At 51.5% G+C, this 20,235-nt stretch overlaps 1 protein-coding gene across 1 annotated transcript in view; it reads right to left on the reverse strand.

The window, feature by feature from the left end:
* Positions 1–19,620, reverse strand: part of FADS2 (fatty acid desaturase 2) — a 33,446-nt gene extending 13,826 nt beyond the window's left edge. The window contains exons 1-5 of the mRNA XM_022591789.3: positions 19,102–19,620; positions 9,830–9,940; positions 8,081–8,278; positions 7,860–7,961; positions 1,463–1,588 (exon numbers count right to left, since the gene is read on the reverse strand). Coding sequence (XP_022447497.2) covers positions 1,463–1,588; positions 7,860–7,961; positions 8,081–8,278; positions 9,830–9,940; positions 19,102–19,308 — 744 coding nt within the window. The 5' untranslated portion in view covers positions 19,309–19,620. The remainder of the gene's footprint in view (positions 1–1,462; positions 1,589–7,859; positions 7,962–8,080; positions 8,279–9,829; positions 9,941–19,101) is intronic.
* Between the last annotated feature and the right edge of the window lie 615 nt (positions 19,621–20,235).

Consider the following 20,235-nt stretch of genomic DNA (forward strand, 5'->3'; position numbering starts at 1 on the left):
GGAAAACGTAAGCATGTATCTTGGCAGAGAATAAAATCCTTGCCCAGCCAGAGAGCCTCCACGCTTCCAAAGTACTGGATTTTGGCTAATTTCCTCTGAATTGACAACGTCACAGAAAACCCACGTTTCTGCTCAGATATTCTGTCAGATAGATATGAAACCGGAGAGGGAGGTACCAACCAGGATTGAGGGGACAGGCTCTCTTCTCTCCCTGTTCCAATCCTTGGATGCCAACACTACTGGGAATACGACCAACTAAAGACACTGCTCCTTACTGAGGGTAAACATGCCTCTCTTGGCAAACGCTTATTGGGCCCCTACTCTGCGTGTCACACTTAAGAACTACATAAAAGCAACAAGGATCTTCTAAACTTTAGTTTACATCACCAATTTATTTCTGAAAAGTAAAGCGTATGTAGATTTTTTTTAGAGGCTGTCACATAGAGGCTCTACTTTTTACAGAATGTTAAATGAGGACAGTCTTTAAATTCTTTAAATGCATTGGGGGGGGGCCTTTATTCAAAGACTTAGCAACACCAATTTTTCCTGTCATAAAATAGTGTGGGTTACGTTATGGTATAGAAATACGACAGAGCACTTGGACAGCCCCAGGTGGAGGCTCATACGCTTCTGACTCCAGCAAGGAAGTGTACGTTTGGTGAGGCAGCAAGTTGCAGAAAAATTGTTTAAGTTTTAATTTTTGTTTTTAAAAAAAGATATGTGTGTGTGTGTGTGTGTCTACACACATAGAAAATATCTGGAAGGACTTTGTAGTATGTTGTCAACAGTGGTCACCCTCAGGGGCATGACACTAGAGGCAAAGGGGGGATGGTAGAGATAATAGGAGACTCACTTCTTAGTTTGGTCTATTTCTGTTATTATTTAAATGCTTGTAACAGGTATGTTCTATATTTATAATAATAATAATTTTAAAAAACTAATGTAAAAACAAGGCAGTGTGATGGAGTGGAAGGAAATGGCCTAGTTGTCAGATCTGGGGCCTCATCCTAGACTGGCCAAAAAATGATGTGACCCTGAACACACACCCTCCTCCTGCCAAGCCTCGCTTGGCATCTGTGGTGAAGCAGGTGGGACCAGACCCCGTTGAGGTCCCTCCCAGCATCGGGGACTGTGACCCTCCAAGTAAGGTTTCCTGGGGCTGGTCTTCGGGGACCAGGCTTGAGCTCTGGAATTGTGCCTTCCTGCTAAACTGGAAGGAACAAGCCAGGAAATGCTCTTCCCCGGCCCACGGGAGGTGGGGAGGCATCTACCACTCTGATAAGGAGCTGTATCCATTATTTACACAGGACGCCATCCCACAGACATTTCAGCTTGAATAATTCAGGGTGTCCAGGAAAGGTTTTCATGTAAACATCAGACACTCTCCACCCTACGGGATTCCTCCCCTGATCCCTGCGCAGGCCAAACACTCCCCATGGCCACTTGGTCCCCTTCATCGTACCTCGATGGGCTGCCATTTACCCAGGACAAACACATGCAGCATGTTCACATCCGGGTCCTTGTGGAAGATGTTGGGCTTGGCGTGGTGCTGGAAGTGGCGATGGTTCCACCAGTTGGCAGAAGCACCCTGTCGGGGGAGGAATAGGGGGTGAGCAGTGCAGTCCTCGGTGCGCAGGAAGGGGATCCACGACAGGCCCAACTCAGGACCAGTTCCCAGCAGGTCCAATACTCAGGGCTGACTTCTCCATTATACACAGGGCCTCGGGCCCCTGAGAGTCAGAATGCAGCCCCCTGCCGGTGCTGAGTCCAGAGTGCTTCCGTATGGAGCCAGGTCACTCCCCCGCTCCAGGCCTATTTCCCTGATCATAAGGCGGTGCTGGGGATGGACGGAGAGGCGCGTGCCGACACCGGGCGTGAGGCTCCACCTCCCTCATCCTCTCCTGCTGGCGTGTGTTGCGAAGAGGGGAACCTTCTGTTTTGGGAACAGTAAGAAGTGGTCCCTACCATATGACCCAGCACTCTGCCCCTACGTGTGTACCCAAGAGAAATGAAAACAGAGCCACACAAAGACTTGTACACAAACGTTCCAGCAGCATTATTTAAAATAACCAAAAAGCGGAAACAACCCAAAGGTCCATCAACTGATGAATGGATAAATACAATATGGCAGATCCGCACAATGGAATACGTTTGGCCACGCCATAAAAAAGTGTGAAATACTGACACGTGCTACAACGTGGGTGAACCTGGAAAACACGATGCTAAGTGATAGAAGCCAGACACAAAGGATTCCATTGATACGAAATGTCCAGCACAGGGAAATCCACAGACAGAAAGAAGAGTGGTTACCTAGCGCTAGGGTTGGGATGAGGGGGTTGGGAGGTGATGGCTAAGTGGTGTAGGGTTTCTTTTGGGGGTGATCAAGATGTTCCAAAACTGATTGTGATGGTGGTTGCACACATTTGGTTTGTACACTTTATTTTTGCCTTGCCTCGCAGCATGTGGGATCTCAGTTCCCTGACCAGAGATGGAACCCACGCCCCCCGCAGTGGAAGTGCAGAGTTTTAACCACCGGACTGCCAGGAATTCCCTGGTTCGTACACTTTAAATGCGCAAATTGTATAGCATGTGAATTAAATCAAGAAAGCTTTTTTTAAAAAAAAACAAAAATGAACACAAGTGGTCCCTGCTCTCAGATGGCCCACAGAGTAGCTGGCAAGAGACAGCCCAGCAGCCAGACATGCCACTGCACTGAGAGGTGACAGCTGAGTCACAACACGCCCAGAAGGCTTGGCGGAGCTTCACAAGCAATCACCAACAGAGCTTCCTGGTTCTAACGGGTAAATATAAAATTATGATTCTAGGGACTTCCCTGGCAGTCCAGCGGTTAGGACTCTGAGCTTTCACTACCAAGGGCCTGGGTTCAATCCCTGGTCGGGGAACTAAGATCCCTCAAGCTGTGCGGCACGGCCAATAATTAATAATAATAAAATTACAATTCTAGCAGACAAGAAGCATTGCGTGAGTATTTCTTTCAAGGCCACAAATTTCTGTCTCACCAGCTCCAGCTCTGGGCACATTCTGAAGGCGTATGTCCCTCTGCAAAGTCACCCAGTGACGCAAAGAAGGAAACAAGACTCCTCTGACTCTTCAGCATGAGGACTTCACTGTTGCTGGATCAATCAATGCTTTGGCCAAGGGTCTGGCCATCTATAAAAAGGCCTAACTGCAAAAACAAATATTTTACTTGGAAGACGTTTTGGTACAAACATAGTCTCTGGACCCTAACGGACATGGGCGGGAACAGCTCTGAGCAGCTGTGGCCTTTGCAGTGACCTCAGGCCCCTGTAAGCAGGAGGGCCTCAAAACCCAACAGGGCAAAAAAAAAAGTCAGCGAATGAGAGCTTAGAGGATTAAGAAATCAGATGACACATTGGCCTTTCTAGACAAAAGGAATGAAATTCCTGCGAAGAAATCAAGGGGCAAGGCGTGTACGCACGATGTTTACAATACACCAACCAAGAGATGTCTGTTGAATAACTGGAGGAAAGACAGGCTATGAATACCACGGGGATGAGAGGAGGCAAGGTGGGGCCATCCCTGAACTTGGCATCGGCTGTAATGACAAAACATTTTTTTTTTTTTTTTTTTTTTGCGGTACGCGGGCCTCTCACTGTTGTGGCCTCTCCCGCTGTGGAGCACAGGCTCCGGACGCGCAGGGTCAGCGGCCATGGCTCACGGGCCCAGCTTCTCCGTGGCATGTGGGATCTTCCCAGACCGGAGCACGAACCCGTGTCCCCTGCAACGGCAGGCGGACTCTCAACCACTGCGCCACCAGGGAAGCCCGACAAAACATTTTTTGATGGTGCTATTCTCTGCTGTGATCCTTCTCCATCCTTCTTCACTAGGCTCAACCCTACGTATCCTTCCTGGGCACTGGGAAGCCCCGCCTGCCCTGGAACAGTGACTCAGTGCTGTGCTCTCGGAACGTGGTGCCGATGTTGCCTGCCCTGGGGATGAAGTGGGGAAGGAGACGAGCCCTTGTCGAGCGAGGGAGAGTAGGGTATCACTCCACACTGGGGTGGGCTGACGGAGCTGGAAGAGTTTCGGGAGACCACTCAGAAGGCCTGCCCTTGGGCAGCAGGCTGGGCAGGAGTGGGCCGGCCAGAGTGAGGGTCCCTTTTCTGACAGAGGGAAGAGCCTAGGTGAAGGCCTTGGGGGAAGAGGAGCGTGGAATGTTCCAGAAGCCAAAAGAAGGTCCCCTCAGTTGGGCCAGCAGTGCTGGGCAGAGCCATAGCAGACCCTGAGGCAAACTCATCAACAGTATTTGTAAAAATCTATGCTTTTGTTCATCCCATTTTCAATTGAGAGAACTGCCAAGTTTGACAATTTCTCTCAACCAAGTGACAGTCTTAAATAATTTTTTTTTTTAATATTTATTTGGCTGCGCTGGGTCTTAGTTGCGGCATGTGGGATCTAGTTCCCTGACCACGGAGAGAAGCCGGGCCCCCTGCGTTGGGAGTGCAGAATCTTAACCACTGGACCACCAGAAAAGACTCTTAAATAATTTTAAAGAAACTTTTTTCTTTTTTAAAAAATTAACTAATTTATTTTTGGGCTGCGTTGGGTCTTCGTTGCTGCATGTGGGCTTTCTCTAGTTGCAGCGAGCGGGGGCTACTCTGCGGTGGCTTCTCTTGTTATGGAGCACAGGCTCTAGGTGCGTGGGCTTCAGCAGTTGCGGCACATGGGCTCAGTAGTTGTGGCACACGGGCTTAGTTGCCCAGCGGCATGTGGGATCTTCCCGGACCAGGGCTCGAACCCGTGTTCCCTGCACTGGCAGCTGGATTCTTAACCACTGTGCCACTGGGGAAGTCCCTTAAATAATTTTTAATTAACTTAAACTGTAAAATGATAATAAATTCGGTTTCAGTATAAATAATCAATTTAAACTTCATATTAGAATTTTTAATATACCACCTTTCCAATTTTTAAGTAGTTTTCAACTATTTTAATGCTCTGGGAAGAAAAATCAACCATTAGGATTTCCCTGGTGGCACGGTGGTCGAGAATCTTTCTGCCAATGCAGGGGACACGGGTTCGATCCCTGGTCCCGGAAGATCCCACATGCCACGGAGCAACTAAGCCCGTGCGCCACAACTACTGAGGCTGCGCTCTAGAGCCCCCGAGCCACAACTACTGAGCCCATGTGCCACAACTACTGAAGCTCACGCGCCTAGAGCCCGTGCTCTGCAACAAGAGAAGCCACCGCAGTGAGAAGCCCGTGCACTGCAACGAAGACCCAACGCAGCCAAAAATAAATAAATAAATTTATATTTAAAAAAAAAAAAAATCTACCATCAAAAAAAGAAAAACACGAATACATACAAACATGTATGTAAGGTACAAGTTGTCCTGCGGCTTCAGATTCCAATATGGCTCAACACAGTCCTGATCTTTATTTGAAATGTTGGTATTTTGTTCATTGTGGATTTTTTTGCATTAATTTTGCTTTTTTTCTTTAAATATTGCATTAAAATGTTACTTATCTCAATTCCTGACTCTTTTTGGTGTCCCCTTAAATTCTGTGCCCCTGGGACACACTTGTGTGCTCACCCGCCTCACCCTAGCTCTGGCCCTGGTGGCCCCAGATAAGGTTGTGAAAAGGCTGTGGGTTCCAAAGATTTCCATCTCCAGATGTAGAGTCTAGATGGCGCCAGGCCTGGTGGTTTGCATTTTATCCTCAGTGCAATGCCAGAGATTCGACCTCTCAGAACTGTCTTTGTACAAGATCACCCTTGGGAAGAAATGTCCACCAGAAGTGACATGGGCTGAGGAAAAGGGGGAGTTGGGAGGTGGAGGGCTCACCCGTGGAACCCTACAGCAGTGCAGGCTGACAGTAAGAAGTGGGTCCCAACATCTCGAAGCTTGCAGCACCCTGTTCAGTGCCCTCACTGTCTTGAGGTAAGACATCCAAATTGGCAGGGCACCTGAGGACCTCCCTGCAGCCAGCTCCTTTCTGTCCCAACAAAGGGACCAGAGGAACAGCTGGACCGACAAGGCTTGTCTGCAGCTGTGTGGCCACTGGGTGCCAGAGCGATTCCACGAAAGCTGTGATGCTCCTCGCTCTGGGGCACCCCTGTCCAGCCACACCACTGGCCTGGACACAGCACGAAGGTCACAGCTCGCAGCGGGCTGGGAAGCCATCAGCAGAACCCAGGTCCCTGACCTCCTGTAGCCTCCCAGCCTGAGTACCCTGTCACCCCAGAGTTTACAAGTCAACGTTCTACATGGAGGCCAGTCTTCCGTCCTGACTGCATCTTCCGTCTGATCCAAGAGCTGTGCCCCAGGGCCCTTCAAGGACCGAGAGACATCAGGCGGGAAAGGCCCTCCTGCCCAGAGTCTGAAAACAGGACACAGTCCATCTTTGTTAAGTGTGTGGGGATAACATGGGTCCGGAGTGAAATGTTACTTTCAGTACCCAGGAGGGTTTTCTCCAACAGAAAAGAATATAAAATGAAACAAAGTGCTCAACTATGTGCAACCTTCACCCCTGAAATTCTGGAAAGAAACCAGGTTCTCAGACAGCTCCAGGCTCAGGTCCAGGCAAACTGTCTGCTGAGGAACTGGTTACTAGTTCAATGGTAGTTCACGCCCAACCAGATCCGCAGCTGGCAAGCCAGAGCTGGATGGGGTCAGGTCGCAGGGAGAGACGATTAACCCAGACACACGGAGCTCTTCCGAAGCCAGGGTGGGGAGGGATGAGGGTCTTTAGGACACAGCTTTTCTTAGGAAGCAGCTGAATGATGTAGAGGCAGGGCTGGGGTGGGGGATGAGATCTGTTTCCAGGTGAGAAGTGGCAAGGACTTACTCCCGAAACCAAGGCGATAACGCCTATCACAGCAGCACAAGGTCGCTGGCAAGTCGAGCTCGCCTTTTTACAAACTTGCTGAGCTAGAAGGCTACTGCAGGTCTGCCTCCTGATCTGGAGGGTGGTGAGAGAACTACCTTCCCTTCTGAGTTTGAAACAACTCTTGCCCTTTGGCTCAACTGATCTGTACACTGTTTGATTTCCCTTATCTAAAAAGACTTGTATGATGACAATATTCCCTTTTCATGGCCCCATATACTTCCAAAACGTACTGGAGGTGGCTTCTGATAAAGGACTCATCTATAACAGAACGCTTAAAGATAAAAGTGTAAATAACAGGTAGTGGGAGGGGAGGATACATATAAGGAAGACGAAGATTAGGGACAGTTGCTGTTTCATGTTTTGCTTCGTGTTTCCTGGCATCCAAGGGGGAAAAAACAGTGAAACACAATGTATCAGATAGCAAACATTACCTGATGGAGGGAAGCAAACCGATTTATCAAGAGAGACTGCTTCTTCAGATGCAAACCATTCTATATAGAATGAATAAACAACAAAGTCCTACTGTGTAGCACAGGGAACTATATTCAATACCCATAATGGAAAAGAATATGAAAAAGAATGTATATATAAGAATGTATATATATGTATAACTGAATCACTTTGTTGTACAGCAGAAATGAACACAACATTGTAAAACAACTCTACTTCAATAAAGGAATTTTAAAAGAGAGAGAGACTGCTTATCTACCGGCCCCAAACTGAAAGGAATTTATTAGTAAGTCCTTAGGTAAGGAACAAATATAATCAACTAAGAAGCATGGGCTTATTTTTATAACTAGGACACTGGTTTTGCATGTCTAATGTGGTTAGGAGACAGGGCTTGGAAGTTCAGAGAAGTGGAGGGTTGGCAGGTCCTGCAGGTCAGCCAGGACACTGACCTGACAGTGGACCTGGTCTGAGTAAAGTGAGATGGTGCTACACCAACCACTAAGTGAGAGGACAGATGCCCAGGGCGGCTGACATTTACCTTTAAGTGACCAATCATGAACTTGTGGGCTATGTGGTTCCACGTGGACTTCTTGTAAACAGAGAGGTGGCCGTAATCGTGTTGCAGCCATCCAGCTTGGGCCTGGGGAGAGAGGGCCACGGATGCTTTCCCAGCGTTGGCACCCAGGCACCAGGCCTCTGCCAGCTGGGGGAGTCAGGGGGCGGGGGCTTCGAGTGACAGGTGAGAGTGTCACGCCTCACCTGAGAGGTAGCGAGGACGAAGGCCGTAATGACGGTCGGAATCCAGCCGTTGCCAAAGTAAAAGATGGTGAACCAGGCGATGCTCTCCATGACGATGATGTGGGCCAGGTAGAGAAGGAAGAACAGGTGGCTGCTCTTGAAGAGGTTCATGTCCTCAGCCGTCTTCCTCAGGGCCCGGAAGTCCTCAGTGATCTGGGACTGTTGAGCCAGAGTACCGGGAAGGAGTCAGCCTCCCAGCTGCTCCAGAGGCGACCAGTCGACACACCTAAGCTCCACAGGAGCCCGGCCGCCGTTCACTGCAACAGCTGCTGTTGCCGCATACCTGCCTGAGCCTGGCACAGCCCTGGGGCTATGTGTTTGTCCACAGCCAGTTCAGTGGCAGAGAAAGGACTTAACTCAAAAGCTTGCATTTTACACAGGAGCATTACTCAAAATAGGCAAAAGGTGGAAACAACCCAAATTCCATTGATGGATGAATGACTAAACAAAATGTGGTCTATACGTACGGTGGAATATACAGCCTTCAAAAGGAAGAAAATTCTGACACTTGCTACTAATGAACGAACCCTGAAGACATTAAGCTGAGTGAGATTAAGCCAGACACGAAAAGACAAATACTTATGAGTCCTCTTATATGAGGCACCTAGACTAGGCAAACTCATCAATAGAAAGAAAAGTGTTTACCAGGGGCTGGGGGGAGGGACAGATGGGTCGTTAATGTTTAATGGGGGCAGAATGTCAGTTTGGGGAGATGAAAGCTCTACAGATGGGTGGTGGTGACGGCTGCATAACAGCGGGAATGTGCTCAAAGCCACTTAACTGTGCGCTTACATTTGGTTAAAATGGGGAATTCCCTGGTAGCCTAGCACTTAGGATTCTGCACTTTCATTGCGGAGGGCCTGGATTCAGTCGCTGGCTGGAAAACTCAGATCCCCGCAAGCTGCCCAGTGTGGCCAAAAAAAAAAAAAAAAAAAAAAAAAAAAGTTAAAATGGTGAATTTTATGTTGTATCTATTTTACAACAATTTTTTAAAATACAAGGTTTATAGCAAATGTTTTCTTTCCTTTTTTTTAAAAAAAAAAAATTTATTTATTTATTTGGCCACGTGCGGGATCTCCGCTGCGGCACGCGGGATCTAGTTCCCTGACCAGGGATTGAACCCAGGCCCGCTGCATTGGGTGTGTGGAGTCTTAACCACTGCGCCACCAGAGAAGTCTCACAACAATATTTTTTTTTTAAAAAGCTTATTTTTCCACTACCTGACATGCACCAGTTGTTCCGGACACTCTATCAGGCAGGAGAGGGCTGGGTGGGCACTGGGCATGTGGGGTCAGGGAGATAGAGGCAGAGTCAAGGGTGGCTCTGGGGACAGGAGGGCATCACTGAGACAAAGAGGGAAGCTAGGAGGCAGGGGCAGGGCAGGAGGGGGAAGAAAGGCCAGATACAAGGGCAGGGGGCTGGGCAGGACGGAAAGACCCTGTGCCCAGCCTGGCACCGCTGAAGCCCCAGAGGTGGAGAGGCTGGGAATGAATTACTCCAAGGTGAGGGCCAGCCCAGGCTGGCAGCAGGAGGGGGGCTCACCAGGGCCATCGGAGGCTCTGAGTCCTCCCTGACCCTAGGTGATGAGCAGTGGCTCCCCCTGGACTGGCATAAAGGCTCCTTTGCCCCACGCCCTGCACTCTCCTTCTTGGGGCGAGACCCCCCTCCCCCCACAAACCCTCCCCTTCTTCCTTGTGAGGCCCGACTCACATTCTTGCTGTGGTCCTGGCTGGGCTCCTCAGGGGCCAGCTCGCCAATCAGCAGGGGCTTCATGAACTTGCGCACGAAATCAAGGTTGCGATGGAAGGCCAGGAAGACATCCTGGGGAGCAGGGGACAGGTGGTGAGTGGGAGACCCCGACCTCGGCCAGTGCCTCCGCCCCAGGCAAGACGGGGCTCGCCAGCAGAAGCTCTGTCCCACTAGGACATCAGGACACCGAACGGGGCTGCAACCATCCGACCCCAAATGCTCTCTCAGCCTCATTCCGGCAGGTCCCTAAGTGCCCGATTCCAGTGGAGGTGTCACTTCGGGCTCTGCCCTGATGAGGGGCCGCTGAACTCGCCATGGGTGTTTACAAAACCGCAGAGACGTGCGGCCTGCCGCTGGGCGAGTCACGAAAACGCGCCCCTGCAGGGCTACACGGCGCGGGCACCGGGCGGGGCACAGCCGGGAACCGATTCTCCTCCAGCTGCTCCTGCGGCGTGGGCTGCCCGGTTTCCGGCGAACTGCACCACCCACCACGTGGTGCACACGCCTATCAACAGAAAGAACAAGTCTGGAGCCTACCGCAAGCATGCAAAATGTGCTTAGATCATGTTAAACCAGAAACAAATGCAGAATTCCGTAAAATGCATTTCTGGAGGGGTGGGGGGAGCTTTTTCATATTTTGAAAAGGTATGAAAATAATTGTGTAGATTATGAAAACTTTTTTATGTAGAACTCTAAACTGTTATGTGTTAAGGTGGTGGCATTATGCCTTGCTTTCTCTTAGTTTTTCCAAACTTTCTCTAACATTGCTGTATTGCTTTTAAAAAAATTTTTAAATTAAGATTGTGCCTTTTAATCTTTTTTCCAATTATAAAGTAATGTGCATAGTTTTGGCAAATTTAGAAAATGTACAGAAGAATAAAGAGGAAAATAAATACCACCCAGAGTGACCACCATTGCTAATATTTCAGGATTTTGTTTTCCAGTTTTTTTCTATACATGCTATGTAAATTAGATAAAACAAATACAGCATCTCCATTAGAGATGTGATGACCATAGACCACCCCCCCCCACCGCATGGGATACAATATGATGTCGCTGTGATAAACAATGTTCACCTAGCATCAAACCAAGCTTCAAGGTGAAACTCACATAGTTGATTGTACGTCAACTATATCTCAATTTTAAAAAGTTTTTTAAAAACAAGTCTTGAGACTTTGCTAGGAGAGAGGAACAAGTTGCATGATACCACGAGAAACAATCAGAAAAATCAATGTAGTGGGGAAAAAGAAGTGAGGGTGCACGTGTGTGTGTGTGTGTGTGTGTGTGTGTGTGTGTGTTGGGGGAGGGGTCCTAGATTAAAAGAGACAGAGAAATATATAAAAAAAGGTTATAAAAACTGCAGTGTTTGATTTGAAAGGCTCCCATTGGAGGGCGAGAAACCCAGCAGTTATCCAAGACATTTTGGTATTGAATGAGAGATTTTGGATATGGACAGGATATCTGATCATATTAAAGAATCACTATTGGGACTTCCGTGGTGGCGCAGTGGTTAAGAATCCGCCTGCCAATGCAGGGGACACGGTTCAAGCCCTGGTCCAGGAAGACCCCATATGCCACGCAGCAACTAAGCCCGTGTGCCACAACTACTGAGTCTGTGCTCTAGAGCCCGCGAGCCACAACTGCCTAAGTCCCGCAATGAGAAGCCCGTACACCGCAACGAAGAGTAGCCCCCGCTCGCCGCAACTGGAGAAAGCTCACGCACAGCAAGGAAGACCCAATGCAGCCAAAAATAAATAAATAAATAAACTTTAAAAATAAATAATTAAGTTAAAAAAAAGAATCACTATTAATTTTCTTAAATGTAACTAAGGTATTGTGATTATGTTAGAGAATGTCCCTATTCTTAGGAGAAGATGGTGAAGTGGCATAATGATGCAATTTATTTTCATATGATTTGGCAAAAGACAATGCATATGTGCATAAAGAGGAATATAAATGTGGCAAAATGTTGGAATTAGTGAATCTTGGTTGAGGATATACAGGTGTTCGATTCTTTCAACATTTCTGTATGTTTGGAAACTTTCACAATTTTTTAAAAAAGAGAAGGAATGAGGGAGATGCTGACAACTCATAAAAATGTGCTCAGGGCTTCCCTGGTGGTGCAGTGGTTAAGAATCCGCCTGCCAATGCAGGGGACACGTGTTCGAGCCCTGGTCCAGGAAGATCCCACATGCCGCGGAGCAACTAAGCCCGTGGGCCACACCTACTGAGCCTGCGCTCTAGAGCCCACGAGCCACAACTACTGAGCCCGCACGCCACAACTACTGAAGTCCACGCGCCTAGAGCCCATGCTCTACAACAAGAGAAGCCACCGCAATGAGAAGCCCGTGCACCACAACAAAGAATAGGCCCCGCTCGTTGCAACTAGAGAAAGCCCGTGGGCAGCAACGAAGACCCAACGCAGCCAAAAATAAAATAAAATAAAGTAAATAAATTTATTTTTGAAAATGTGCTCAGCCTCCCCTCCCCCCACCCCACCCCCCTGCCAAAGTGTCTCACAATGGTAATTGCCAGTCTTCTCCCATTCCCTGGCATCAAGCCCTTTTGCCTGGTCTTTGTTCTGTTTGTGTCTAGAACAGACTTACAAAGCAACGCTTTGTGCAGAGGAAAACTGGGCCCAGAGTCTTTTAAAAATGTCTGCGCCCCCCTCACTGAACAGAAAGGGATGGTAGCAGAGGATCACAGCAAGTGTATCTTCAGAGGAGAGATGGGCTGCTATTCCAGGGGTCCTGAGCAGGCAGCGAGGAGCCGGGGGTCCACTCTGGGCCAGCTGCCACCCAGCCCCCCAGCCTCCGTCTCCTCTGCAAGGGAGGACCCTCCCAGCTCCAGTGTTCAAAGGCCCTGGGAAAGGGCCTACCAGGAGCTTCCAAAGTCAGGGCTCAGGCATTGGTGGTAGGGCAGTGACCACAGCTGCCTTCCAAAGTCAGAGCCGTAAAAGGCCCTTTCCTTGGCCCACCTCACATGGCACCACGGCTTTTGAGAAACGAAGGGGACGTTCTTGGGAAGGCAGTTTCCTGAGGAACGACGGCTGATAATAAATAACGAAACAATCTCTACTCTTCACTGGGAGACAGACAGCCTGCAAGTGCATCACCTCTCCTCCGGTGCCCGCTGCCCCCGACCAGGTCCAGGTCCCACCTCCAAGCCTCTGCCTGGGCTGAGGAACCTGGTGGAGCAGACTCCTGTCCTGACTGAGGCCATCCCTGGGTCAGTTCCAGAGAGCCCTTGGGTGGCAACATCTCCCTGAGGCCAAGGGAGAGGAAGGGCCACGTGCCAGGTGGGGAGCCAGGAAAGTTGTCTCTGTTACCTCCCTGATGCCTCAAAGTCCCACTTTACAGTTGAAAGCACTGGAGCCCAGGAAGCTGACACCCAAGTGGCAGAGTCAGGGTCAAATCCAGGTTCACCCGATCCAGGGACCGCAACCCCACAAGCCTCACGCAGGTTTAGAAAGCCGAGCGCTGTTCAATTATCTCATTTTCCATGGCAGATCCAGCAGCTTTCCGAGCAGACCTGGTGGAAACCACGCTTGAACCCACCAAGGTGGTTTCTACACCGGGGCCTCTGGCTCTTCCTTCTGCCTGGAGCCCTGCTCCCTCAGCATCCCGGGGCTGGCTCGTCCCAACCTACCACCCTATCTGAAAGAGCCACCCTCCAGCCTCACGCTTTCTGAGACATCACCCTGTTTTAACAGTTATCAAAACCACAAGCTCTATTATGTGCTCACTTCATTATTGCCTGTTTCCCCAACTAGAATATAAGCTCCACTAAAGGGCCAAGCCTGTCTCGTTTGTTGCAATAACCCCAGTGTCAACAACGATGCCTAAGAGAGGCTCATAGGACCCCACAGCTGTGCACCCTCTCAGCCCAGGAAATTTTCCACTCTTCGGTCATTTTGCACAACCCGGCTTGTGCTTCGGCAACATCTTCACCTGCTCAGTGGCTGAGATTACACAGGTCAGCCACTGAGCCACGGGCTTTGTGTACGTAACCCACGAATCTTTACCAAACTCTGTGAGGCAGGTCCTATTTTAGAGGCGAGAAAGGAGGCTGATGGAGGTGAAACCACTTGCCCACAGGTCACACTCCAGGTGCGCCTAACTCTAGACTTTTCTGTTGTTCATACAAAGGCCTCGATCACTTCCTCCTCCTGAGAGTTGATCACTTTTTGTGTCTCCCCCTTGCAAGTGTCACAGATGTGCCTCACAAACTTACAGCGAGTTCCCAAAAGTTAAAGTGTCTGGCTGGCACAAGGCAGGACACGGCCAATCCAAACGTTGACTTTGGAACAAGAATTGGAAGCAGGCTCTATCCTCGTCCGACAGGGAGATTGGAGGCAAAGACATTCCAGGAAGAAGGCCGGGGACACAAGTAAAGGGGAGGGAGTGGCCAACAGTTCCAGCGGGGGCAGATCCACCCCCAGGAGGGTAGGTGTGCCTGTTGGGTGCTGGGGAGGTCAGGCTGAGGATGGAGGGACAGAACACCCAAATTCTCAAATGCAAGACCTTCACCAGTTCCTGCTTCTGCCATCGCCCGGCTCCCATGCCAGCCCCTTCTGCATGAAGACATCCTCCCTGCCTGGCTCCCAGGCGCTGAACAGAACTCACAGCTCCTCCTGCACTGAGCATCAGGCGTCACGTCTAGTTTCTGGCTGTGTCCACCTTCTCTGCAGAGCAAGGCGAATCTCTAATCCAGCTTCTCACATCTGGGCACACGGCCAGGGACTGGGGAAGCGCAGGAGAAGCAAGCTCAGGGCAGACAATGTTGCCGGCAGCAGCCCTGGGAACCAAGACTGTGGAGCACGGGGTTAGGGAGGGAGAAGCAGAGGAGGGACCCTACGTTCTCAGCTGGAAATAGGGATGCTAGCTTCCTTTCCATGGCGGAGAGATGTGGGCAGGATGTCCCCTCCAAGGGAAAGAAGCGATGGCGGGGGGTGGGGGGTGGGGGGCGGGGTAGTGCTCTGTGGCCAAAGGGCCCTTGGCGAGAGCGTCCCTGCTGATGCCATGCACGGGCAGCCTGGGCATGAAGGGATTCCAGCAAAGGAAACACACCTCGATAAGCTGCCAAAGATACCAGGGATGCTGGGCTCGGTAAGGGGTCTAATGGGGGCTGCAAGAAGTCGACTGCTCCTACCAAGATCTAGCTGAGGGGCTGGGGCTGCCCTCCAGGCACAACCACAGGAGGGATTTCAGGTAAACGCCTTTTACCTTTGGCGAAAAGGAGGTCACCAAGGTTCCTCTGCTTCACCCTTGTTCTTTTCCTGTTTACTGAACCCCCTACTGTGCGTGCTGGGAACATGCACACATGTGCTCAGGAGGCTAAGGGTTCCACGGTAATGTCCCCTCACACCTGCAGAGAGAATGATCTCATCTACAGCCAATTTGAGCCTGATAACAACCTTCCCATTTCCTAGACCTGGAAAGTGAAGTTCAGGGTTAAGTGCCTTGCCTAGAATTCCTAAAGCTGGGACTCGAACCCAGGTCCTCTGCCTCTCAATACCTCGACCCTCCTGCCCTAAGGAGGCCAGAGATTCATTCCATTTTCAACCTGTTGCCTCTTCCCAAGAACGGCATAGGAGCAAGTTCAAAGATGGAATGAATCCTGATCTCTTCTCGCCCTCCCTGGGCTCCAAGAGGAGACTGACACAGACAGGGCAAAAAAAGTCACCGAGACGAGGGGGGCAGAGGTGGGGAAGCTGGTGCCTAGAGGCAGGGGGTCCAGATTCAAGTCCCAGTTTGAAAGGAGGGAAGCAAATCCAGCAGATGCACTCAGTATCTGTGAGTTATTCATCTTTGTGCCCAGGGCCAGCTCGGAACCACAGAGACACTGGAATAAATGTGTGATGAGTCTTTGTTAGAGATGAAAAGTTCTGGGGAACTTTTATAACACTGTATATAACTGAATCGCTTTGCTATACACTTGAAACTAACACAACATTGTAAGTTAACTATACTTCAATTGAAAAACAGAAAAAAAAGTTCTGCAGTGGTGGGACTCTGCCCTGAAACAGGAGAGACACCCCTGGGACCCAGTCGAGGGCTCCCTTTGCTCACAGCAAGGCAAAGACCAGGGAAGTGCCAGACGACCAGAGGGGAAGAAACGCAAGGCGTAAGTAGGAAGGAAGGAGGAGAGGAGGAGGGAGGGGAAGGGGGGCTGGGAGGTCTCTGTGTTGGTGGATCCTGAGTTGAGGCCTGATGCTCAGAACACAGCAAGGTGTTTAAACCCAAGGGAGCTACTCCCTACAGGGCTGATCGAAGCACTAAACGAGGTGATCCGTACAAATGTGCTTTGTGAGCTGTAAAAATTTAGTTTCCTTTTTTATTCTTGCAAAGAGAAGGACCACATGACGATTGGCCTTACCCTTCACTAAGCCACCCTTCTGGGGAGGAGGCCGTCCTGACTTCTGAGGTCTTCTCTGCTTCAGTAACAGGAAAATCCCCTATTGAGGCCCCAGATTATCGGGCTTCCTTGACTGTCAGCCTCTGGTGAGGGTACTACTGCATCAAGATTGGCTCATAACAGTGCATTCAAGTGCTCCCTGGAATCTAACCTCTATCTGCAGATCAGTCCTTCCCAAACTTCACATGACCATAAATACTCACTCCCCCAGATCTGAAGAAGTCCATGCCCCAAGGGCAAAACCACCTGCTCAACAGCCCAAAAATAAAGAGACAGAGTCTCTCCATTCCTAGCCTGTTCCTGCCCCTCTCAAGTCCCCTGCCCAGAGACCCCAGACTTCCTGTGGCCTCTTTCCAACCTGGTCCCAGAAAATAGAGAAAGAGGGAGAGGGAGAGAGAGAGAGAAAATACCCAGTTGCTCAGTCCACCGTTATTCAACTAGATTAGTGCATTTCATGCCCCCAAAGTTTTATCTCGGAAGGCAGTAAGCTCTGGGCATAGGGATTGTCTTTATATCTTGCTACACCAAATAGAGCTGGCATGGATTGAAAAATTTTTCCTCCAAATTCCTCTTTGTTTACTTTACATTCTAGCTGTTACATAATCCTCACTCTTACGCTCACTTATCTGATAATGTAATACAGAAGAACCTTTTGCATTCTATTACAAGTTAATCACTAAAGGGATGTTGTCTATAAGCTTAAATTATACATAATGGCCTATCTCTGGGAACCCTGCTTCTCAGGTATTGAACATTAAGCTACAATACCTTTGTTGAGCTCACAGGAAACATCCTGACCAGGCCCACCTATGACTACAGGGAGGAAGAAATTAACACATACATCCCCTCCAGAGGCTGATGGGAACCAGGAAATGTTTGACTTTACACCCTCCCCTTTTAGTATAAAAGGAGCCTGAATTCTAAGTCAGGCAAGATGGTTCCTTGGGCACGAGCCCACCATCTTCCCAGTTTGCTGGCTTTCCGAATAAAGTCGTTATTCCTCTGCCCCAGCAACTCGTCTCTCGATTATTGGCCTGTCGTGCGATGAGCCATGAGCTTAGACTCGGTAACAGTAAAACTCCATTGCATTTATCTAGTGCTTAGTTTATGAAATGCCTTGCCGCAAAAGAAAATATATTTATTTAACACTACGGAATAAACAGACCAATCCATTGGATTTGACTTTCCCTTCTAGGAAACATTTTGGTGAAGGCTCAACCAGGATAGGAACCTTCAGAATTCACCTATGAAAGATCTCAAACCAGGAGTCAGGTCTTTACTTGGGAATCACTCTTACCCCACCTCCTCACAGGGCTGTGGGAAGCTCCCAGTGAGAAAGTATACTGATGGTACTTGAAAATCTTATACCCACCTAAGTTACAATCGGTATCACAGCCCCAAGGGCTCAAGGCGAGTTTACAAGCTGGTAGAACGGGATCGGGCCCAAAGCTGTAGGCGCTATTGCTGACCCTCTGCTCGCCAAAGCAGCGAGCCAAGCAACAGCTTACATTGTAGCTGCCTGATCTGCCCCACAACACTTGACTCTGTCTGTCCCAATTAGATAGAAGAGGTAGGGAGATCTGGAGTTCCACCAACTGACGGCCCCATACAGCTTGCCCAGCAAAAGCCCAAACAGGTCAGCATGCCAGACCTCCAGGTGGAATGAGCTATGTCAAGCTGATCTCTCCCTAGTCACCCATCCCAAATGCTCCATGCCACCAGACCTGCTCTGCTTCCAGCTCACTGCCACCAAGAGTGGCCCCTTCCTTCCCTCCCGGCCTCTGTTCTTCGAGTCCATGGGGTGGGGGTGGGGGGAGCAGATCCAGCTGCACCCGAAGAGTAAGCAAGGATTTGGGGCTGGGGGGTAGGGGGCGTGGTGGGGTGCTGTGTCATCGCAGAGCTGCAGGTTTGGTGCGCAAAGGTGAGGGTAAGATGTACAGCCCCGGCTCCAGGAAGATCCCAGAGTCCCACTACCTTTCCGAGGGCAAGATGAGGGAGGGCATTCCTGGCCGGATTTGGGAACAGGGGACCATTGAGTTGAAGTCCCAGAGTAACCTCGAATGCAGCTGGACCTGTTGCCAAGCTAGCCTAGTGCTGCTAAACCGTCCCGTCTCAAGGCCCCTCTCCACCTGGGCTTTGCAAACTCCAGCCCTTTTTCTTTCCACCGATTCCCACCCGGGGCCCCCAAGAAGCCCGGCCCTTGCCGGGGGGGGGCGGGGGGAGGGGGTCCTGGTAGTCTCTGAGAGCGTGGGAACAGAAGCTACCAGGCGGTGTCTCCGCGGCAGCCATTGCGGACCTTCTGAGACCGGAATTCCAGCAGGAGCGAGCCCTGGCCGGGGACGAGCTTTCCTTCCCCGCCCCCTAGTCTGGCTGGCGAGTGGGGGACGCGCGCGGAGTCCCACACCTGGCTGCTCTCCCGCTCCTCTCCGCGGGGCCCAGGGGCGGCCATCTTCCACGCTGGGGGCGTCAAGGCTCCAGGGCCCCGGCGCCCTCTCTGGGGAGTCCCAGGCTCCGGCTGAACTCTGAGGAAGGAACGGACGCAAGGATCCCAGTGCGCGCGGTAGATCCTGCATGGTTCTCCACCGCTCGAATCTGCCTCTTGGGCTCCAAAATCCGACCCCCACAGCACGTTGGCCCAGCTGTCCCAGAGGACGAGGATTCGGGGCGGGGGATGAGCGCAGTAGACTCTTTCCTTCCCTCCAGGACGCCCCAAGCTCCACTCAGCGCTGGAGGTCTTGTTTGGCGCCCTGGGACCCATGACTCCTGATTCCCTCCTGCAGCAGAGAAAGGTGGCGGGAGAGGCCCCAGACCCTTACCGTAGCATCTTCCCCTGCGTAGTGCCCGATGACCCGGTGGCCCCCCGGGTGCCGGTGTGACCATTCGGTGATGTTGTAGACCTTGCGGTCGATGACGAGCCACTGGTCCGTGCGCAGGTTGTGCTTCTGAATCTCCTCCCAGCGGAAGGTAGGCATCGGCGCCTCGCGCTCGGTGGCCCCCTCGCCCTGGTTCCCCCCCTTCCCCATGCTGCCTGCCGACAGGGTTGCCCCGTGCACTGCGGTGTGTGCGGCCCGGGGCCTCCTCGCTTTCGGCTTTTGTCTTCTCCTACTCCTCCCCCCACCGCGCCCCCTCCCCCAGCCGCCTCGCCTTCGCTCCGGAGTATCCTTGCCTTCCCTCCAGGCTTCCCAGTGCCCCCAAGCGGTCCCCTCCTTCCGCCCCTCCCTCCGCCCGCTAGCCCGCAGTGGACTTTTGCCTCCTGTAAAAACTCCTCGGTAGCTCAGGACCTCGAAGCCTCCTCTTCCCGCCCCGCTGGCTCCCCCCGTCCGGGGCTTCGCATCCTCCCGCGTTCCCCTCCGCCTGGGTTTCCACAGTGATCAGCAGAGCGCCTGCACCAATCCGGGCGCGTCGCCCCGCCTGCCATTGGCCCAGGAGGATCTTTCGAAGGCCAGCGGGCTGGAACAGCGGTCCCCGGCTCCCCCGCCTGCCCCCCCACGCGGAGTCGAGGGGGGCCTGGAGGTCGGTTACGTGTCCGAACTCCTCCCTCCCCCGCTCGAGCTGGGGGGTTGGAGCGGGGGACCCAAGGATATCCCAGGGTAGCTTGGCGGGCGAGCTGGGGCGGCGGCTGAGTTCCGCGCTTTCCGGGCGCTTACGCGCACACCCGCGGCCCGCGCTCCCGGGTTTGCACCTGATGCCGGCACGTAGAGGACCCAGCCGCTCCGCGCGCTCTGCGGTGGGGACCGGCCCAGGGCCCGGCTGGCGGGCGCGCAGGCGGCGCCGAGCCGCCGGGCTGGAGAGTTCCACTCTGGGACTGGCCTGGTTAGGTGACGCCCTCCCCTAACCCGCTGGAATCCGGACTCCAGTATATCCACATTGTCCGTGCTATCCACATTGGCGCCCTTCTGCAGCCTCCCTGGGGGAAGAAGCCGGCCTCCGGCTGGCCCAAGGCCTGTAAT

The sequence above is a fragment of the Delphinapterus leucas genome, chromosome 7, assembly GCF_059928025.1.
Source record: "Delphinapterus leucas isolate spDelLeu-1000000601 "Yukka" chromosome 7, BTC_Dleu_Yukka2, whole genome shotgun sequence".
Lineage (NCBI taxonomy): Eukaryota > Metazoa > Chordata > Mammalia > Artiodactyla > Monodontidae > Delphinapterus > Delphinapterus leucas.